At 38.8% G+C, this 7,251-nt stretch overlaps 1 protein-coding gene across 2 annotated transcripts in view; it reads right to left on the reverse strand.

The window, feature by feature from the left end:
• Positions 1 to 7,022, reverse strand: part of LOC137385541 (asparagine synthetase domain-containing protein 1-like) — a 45,058-nt gene extending 38,036 nt beyond the window's left edge. For both annotated transcript variants that reach the window (XM_068072022.1, XM_068072021.1), the window contains exon 1: positions 6,812 to 7,022. In XM_068072022.1, coding sequence (XP_067928123.1) covers positions 6,812 to 6,847 — 36 coding nt within the window. In that variant the 5' untranslated portion in view covers positions 6,848 to 7,022. The remainder of the gene's footprint in view (positions 1 to 6,811) is intronic.
• Positions 7,023 to 7,251: the final 229 nt, after the last annotated feature.

Below are 7,251 nucleotides of genomic sequence, written 5' to 3' on the forward strand. Positions count from 1 at the left end.
TGCATCACACATAGCCAGCAAGATAATTGATTCCTGCCCCTTGTAGTTATGGTACTCAGACCCAGCATACCAAGGCTTGTTCATCATGACATGTTTGCCATCAAGGGCACCAATGGCATTTAGGAAATTCCATTTCTGTTCCAAATCAGAGGAGATGTTGAGCCATTCTTTCACACTAGACAGAGTTTTACTAAAGTCATATTTTAAACAATTGTAGAATGCTCTTGAAGTTTCGGAAATTATTTGTGATAAGCTAGCAACTGAGATGTACCATTCATAATGCATCTGAGGTAAACTAGCGCCCATAGCTAAATATCTCTGTTACCAAATCTTTCTTCTGCAGTAATAGCTTCTCTATAGTGGGTATCTAGCTTCTTTATTTCTAGCTCCACTTTTGATAAAACTAAGCGAAACTCTTCTTGAGACAATCGTAAGTAATTTTGGAACGAGCCAACCCGGTTGGATGGTAGCTTGTCATCGCCAGTAGCATCAATTAGCTTTACACAGTTGAATAGAAAGCGCCATGTATGGTACGTGATCCAGTAATTGGATCGACCCACGGTTTACCCTTTCGCAAATTTTCCTACAAATACACAGAACATGCAGTAGTAGAATCATGCGAAAAGTCGGTTTGGGTCACAAATCGAGGAACTATTATCCAGAATAATAATAAGCCATATTTCTCTACCGGTGGGTCTAACCGGGTACAGTGACAATTAATAAAATTCTGTAAATTGAAACATTGGTAAAAAAATCGTGAACAAATTTCTTAAATTGAATGTTCACAATATGAATAGCATAAGTAATAGACTATATAACCAAATTCAAATATATGCGAGCGTACCTGTTTTTCTTCGGCTTCATCTAAAGCTATAATGGCTGCAGCACAACATAGTAGTAAATTGTCGTTGTCTTGTTCCATCATTGCAAAAAATTACTTTAGACGAACTAAATTATTACTGTTATTACTATAAAAATTACTGTAAGAAGCGGTGTGGGCATGATATGCATCAATGGCGAGGTTTTCATTTCCGTTTTTTGTGATAAGCGGTCAAAATTGAATAGGTATCGATGTTGTATTTAATTGGTTAAAATAGTGACCCATTTTGTATAAATTTGTATGTTGGGGTTGGTCCGGTGTAAAAGCCTCTGCAAAAATGTATTTCAAATCATAGATAGACTAGAAGCGGTTCCAACTCCGACTCTATCGGAGTTGAAGCAACTCCAACAAATCGGCCTCGTGTAAACGCACTTTTAGTCTTGCCCTCTTTAGCAAATGGACAAAGCATGAATGAATACTTAACGGTTTATTGGTCTTAACTGACTAACTGATAGTGATTTTCCCACTCATTAATGTTGTCCTGACATTCATTTAGCCATATGAAAAGAGTTGAAAACCTGATACTCATAATACACTTTGTCAAGATGAAAATGAGCCACTAAAAAAATCACAAGATCCAATTCTGCTCTCTACTTCTCCGCATCAAAACCTACGCTTGAGCGTATATGCGTAATTTGTGAAAAGAAAGGTCCGTACTACTCACAAAAATCAACTACTCGCAAATGTAGTTTTTCATGTAGCCAAAACTGAGACTGCTGGCATGTCCATCTATCCTGTAAATTAACTCAAGACATGATTCACTCAGTTGCTTTAACTATGATAGGGAATTTATAAGCAATGTTATGTATTGTTTCCAACTTGTACTAGTATGGTATCAATGATCGGCATCACAACAGTCTGCAAGCAGCTATGACCCTACAGTTGATTTAAACTTCTGTGGAAATGTTCAAGCATGGTTGTGTGTAAACATCTTGCTAGTTTTGCGAGCTGTGCACCTGCTTACATATGCAGGTGGATTGGAAAATGCTGCTACCATCAAACAGAAAGAACATATGCTTGCGCAATTTGATCAGAAAACAGTTGCTTTAGAAATGGCCAAGTTTTATTACGACAAGTATATCTGCATCATGCTCAATAAACAACTGCATAAGTGGTAAAAATATCGATCAATTTTGCCTGGACAGAATAAATTATGAAGATTGTCAACACTTTCTGATGGCACCTCGGAAATTTTTATGTAAAGGAACAAGCAGAGAGCTGCGCCTCAAACTGTAGTTTTTGAATATTTCCGCTCAGGTCACCTGAGAACAACCGAGTCAGAAACCTTTTTAGAGGGTCAGTTCATATCTATGGCAGACATGATCAAACTACCATGAATGCAGTGACTCCAAGCTATTTAGGATGTGCGGTCATCAACGTGGATGCAATGGCATTTATCCTAGCTTTGCCTATCAGTGCTATTCCTTCAACATTCGGACAGCTTGCTGATACCATTATTGATGTGCTTATTGACCATGCTAAGAAATACAAGGCTGCTCGTGTAGATCTTGTGATCGACAATTATTACAGGAAGATAATCAAGGCGAGTGAGCAAAGCAAAAAGTGATGAGTCAAACAAAGCAATCTTCATATTAGTAACAAAGCTCTGAAGATAGCAACTGACTAAAAACCTTTCTAAAGTCTGGAAGCAACAAGGAAGTGGTGTTGCATTCATTGCTACACACTGAAAAACTAAAGGTAGGCGTGATACCCTTATACTCCCCTACGCTACAACAACAAGATTACGCTACCGGCTTAGTAGCAAACCTTATGCTCAACCCACCACTACAGAGGCGCCTACTTTGGCTTGTGATTACGAGGAAGCAAAAAGGCATCTCATGCTGCATGTATGTCACACTGGTGATGACTATGCACAGGATTCGATGATAATTCATCGAATCTTTGGACACAGACGTTGCTATCATGGCACTTGTCCATGGTAAGAATATTAAATGTCGACTTTGTTTTTCTTATTGGACAGAGGGACCAGAAGTGGCCATTAGATGTCAGTGCAATGGCTACTAAGCTCAGAAATAACCTACCAATGTGAGGCTCATAGGTTTGCATCTTTTTTCCAGCTGCGATGCAGTTTTATCCTTTGAAGGCAAAAGGAAAAAAGTCATAGGAAACTTATGCATGTAAAGAAATGACTTGGAGAATCATTTAAGTTTTGGAGCAACTTTATTCTCTTCGTGACACTTACCCATACAAACTCTATGGCCAGAAAAATAGCAACCAGGAAAATGGCCCAGACATCAACTGGTTAAGGTACAGACTATTTGTGTAACTGTAAATACAGGTTATTTGCATACAGGCTATTTGGTGCAAATCAGTCCCTCCCTGCTATCAATCTCTGATAGAACATGTGCATCATGCAGTTATATAACAGCTATATGGAAAGAGGCAGCAACACAACTTTCCAATGTGCCAATTTTCTTTTCACATGGGTGGATACTGGATAAGGAAAATTATGAGTATGCAGTGAAGTGTCATACCAGCATTATTGCCCCACTTGATATTTTGCTAGCATTTCTATGCGGGTGTCAAAAATCTAGCTGCTGAGGAAACAGGTGTATCAAGGAAAAGCTGCATTACACAGAACTTTTGCACATGCGAGCATACAACAAAACTGAAGCAGCAATAGCAGAAAATGCTGATGGTGAGGACAATGACTAAGAACTCAACATATTGAACAAACAGTTAGTATGCGCGATATTTTGAATTAATCCAGTTCATTTTGTAAAACTGTTAATATTAGTGTTACTACTATTAATCACCATGTTCTCATTGCTTGCAGTTTTTTTGTTATTTTTCTATGATTTATCAGTGTCAGGTTACAGAACAGGTCTAGGGAACATATGGCTCTTGAGCCATTTATGGCTTTTTTGATGATTCCATCTGGCTCTTTGATGAATCAGTAAAAAAGACATAATTTTGCTGTTAATTTAATTATCATAATAATACAAATAATGCTGAAATTACAATGACAATAAACAAAATAATGTTCATTTAATACAAATATATTATCATCTGCAACTTTTTGGTGTGGCGCGTGCAGCAAAGAGTTTATTGTGCTTTCTGTACTCCACTCTGCGCAGGTCGCACAGAGACCACACAAGTCATTTTTAGATCAAAAGGTAAACCCTTCAAACCAAAAGATGGCTAAAAGAAAAAGACGAGGAGTGTCGGACATTTCAGCAAAATGTACAAAACAATTTGCCTTTGTGGAGAGAGCAGGTTCTGCAGTGTGTCTAATACCCAATGATAAAATTGCGTCAACGAAACGGTCAAATATAAAGCAACACTGACTCACACTATGCCACAGTTGCAGCGAAATATCCAACAGGAGACAGTAGAAAGATGGCCTGCCAAGACCTTCCATCTAGATTACAAGCTAGCCAGCAGCAGCTCCGTGTATGGGCCCGACAAAGTAACTTTAATTCCTATAGCGTTGCTGGTTCTTTAGCAACTGTGAGAAGCGGGAAACCAATTACAGATGGCGAATATGCCAAACCATTCATGCTAGATGTGACTAATGAACATTTTGGCAACTTCAAAGATAAAGATATGATAATAAAGCGAATTAAAAACAAGCCTGTGTCAGAGAGAACTGTACACGACCGTGCCATTATGAAGGGAAATCAGGTGGAGAAACAACAAATGAGCTACATAAATGCAGCAAAATATTCTTCCCTCACTTTGGACAAATCAACAGATGTCAGTCATTCATCTCAGTTAAGCATCATCGCACAGTACGTTTTAGGTGATACACTGCGCCGGGAAAGTCTCGCTGTTGTATAAAACAAGTAGTCTGCTCTATCGAGATAGTGACATATTTCAGTGGTAGGGCGCTAATGCTCACATGTCTCCTATGCTCAGCCAATTGTCAAAACACTATCTCTGCCTGCAATCAACATCAGTTACCAGTGAAAGAATATTTTCAGTGAGTGGACATATTGTTTCAAAAAGCACACCACCCACAACCCAGAGTGAGTGAACATGCTAACATTTCTGCATCATAATTTAAAGTAACAAGAAGTATCTGAGCATTAGCACTCCACCAAAATTTGTAGCATTTCTATAAAGGCAGATATAGTCTAAGCTGTTGGTTGGGATTTTTTTATGGTCGGATACGTTTTATGTACTAAGTTTTATACCACCCTTACTGTTAGTAAGGGTGGTATAAAACTCTTTAGTTCTTTTACGATCAGATATGGGTTATGTTGCCGGTCTCAAACTGCTATTAATGTTGGGTTGTACTTCTAATTAAATACTCGTTCCTTTGTAATAAAATCGCGAATCAAATTGAAGATCGCATACTTGATATAAAAATAGTCGCAATGATTTTAGTGGGAATCGCCCAGCTCTACTCACCAACTCTGATTTGCAATCATTTATTTGAGTAGAAGGCACTCGTCTAACGGAGTCAACTGGCAGTCTAATGTTACCATCTCGCTGGAGCGTCTAGATGCCTGGCAGACAGCCCAGCACCGAACACTCACGGGGAGGCCTCGACCAACATATCTTTTGATGAGGTTATCACCATGTTCATACATGTTTCTTTGATGTTGTTCCATTTGATTTTCACAAGTCTCATTTGTTCACATGCTTTCAGATCAAGAATGAGTGTGAAACCTGAGCGTACTATCAGTTTCTGATCTTCAGCTTCACCCCCCCCCCCCCTAGTGGCGATACCTTGTTGCCAGTTCATGACGTAAGTGTAGCTTCAGTAGTCTGCAATCACATGACATGGAGTGAACAGCATTGGTAGGATGTTGGCACGTGAACTTGTATCAACATGAAAATTCATGTGCTTGCACTTGCCAAGTATAGATACAGCAGCATAAATGTTCCATTTGTCTTTATTGTTATCTGTTCGACTGACTCAGTCTTTCTTCTGCTGTTCACCTGATGCGTTGTTTCAGATCTTGGTTTGCAAACAGCTGCGAAGTAGTTTGGACGACTGCATTTATTGCACTCTTTGCCATATGCAGGACATCGCTTCTTTACTCTCTGATGGCGCTGCCACCGCAATATTGGCACTGTTGAACATGGGTGCTTTAGAAATTGCAGTGTTTTTATTCTTACTATGTGTACATCATCTGATGATACTGTGAGCTCTCGCACAGTCTTTATAGCAATCTCCTCACTTCTACATATTTTCAATGTCTCATTGAGTTTAAGTGTATTCCCTTGGGCAATCAGCTTGTGGCATGTATTCCCTGATCCAATACGTAGCACCAGCCAATCTCTGAACAATTGATCTCCGAAATTGGCATAGTCACACCTGTTGGCCATCTGTCTCAACTTGGAGAGGTACGTAACAAAATGCTAATCTGGTAACATTCAAAGGACGTTGATTTAACTGTTTTTTATTATTAGCTTCTAACATTTTGATTCATTCGTCTGGTACATAAGGTCTTGTCGAGAATTATCAAGTTACTCAGTTACTTGGTGGGGAGTTGTATTTTTTTCCTTGATTGTGAGATAGCAATTGTCGTGAGAAGTAAAATTGCTGGAACTGGAGCGGAAGCAGGGAAGTGACATCACAGGGATGGGCAAAAAAAGTTCTAGGCAAAAAGAGCCTGATGAGAACTCGTAAAGACATAACTCTTTACTAGAAGTAAGAGTTATTCAAAAGATATTGTAGACGATATTGCAGCTATATTTAATTTCTGTTCCTTTGATTGCGTTTTACAAGATTGGGCTTCAATATGATATTCAGTTAAAAAGGAGTTATGCTACCCTTTGTACTTTTACATGCGGTTAAAAGTTGTTAATACGGTCTAGGATCAGGGGCTTGCTTGGGTATACAAGGGTAGGCTTCAAAGTATTAAACATAACTATTCAAATTGGACGACTAGAATCTACCTGCTTAAAATACTAGAACAAAAGTATATAGTATCAAGAACTAGCATGATTACTGCTTACATTTCGCCTTTTGAGACAAAATAATATTCCGCACATGATTCGTGCTTGGAGTTTCTAGAACGCGACTAGTGTAAATATTCATCTGTTTTTATGACAGCGTGGTTCGCGTCGTTTAATGGCAAAGTTACACGAAAATTCTACATACTAGCCAGGTCGCGTCCCACAAAAGTCAACACTATGAAAATTAGTACCCGAGAGCTTTTGTTACTGGTTTGCTGTTACGTTTTATCGTTCAAAGTTTTTGACGCATCATTTGAAGCGCAAGTACTAGTCCAAACCACGTGTAGTTCTCGCTCAACTGACAAACGGTTGCCAACAGCGTGCATTTCTGTAAGCGCTGAGGCTATCACCTACTAAATTTGCGAGTTTCGTTTTTGTAACGGAGGGATATGATGTACATGTACAAGTAATGTTTTCAACTCTATACTTGATTCATATAT

Source organism: Watersipora subatra, chromosome 1 (assembly GCF_963576615.1).
Source record: "Watersipora subatra chromosome 1, tzWatSuba1.1, whole genome shotgun sequence".
NCBI classification, from domain to species: Eukaryota; Metazoa; Bryozoa; class Gymnolaemata; order Cheilostomatida; family Watersiporidae; genus Watersipora; species Watersipora subatra.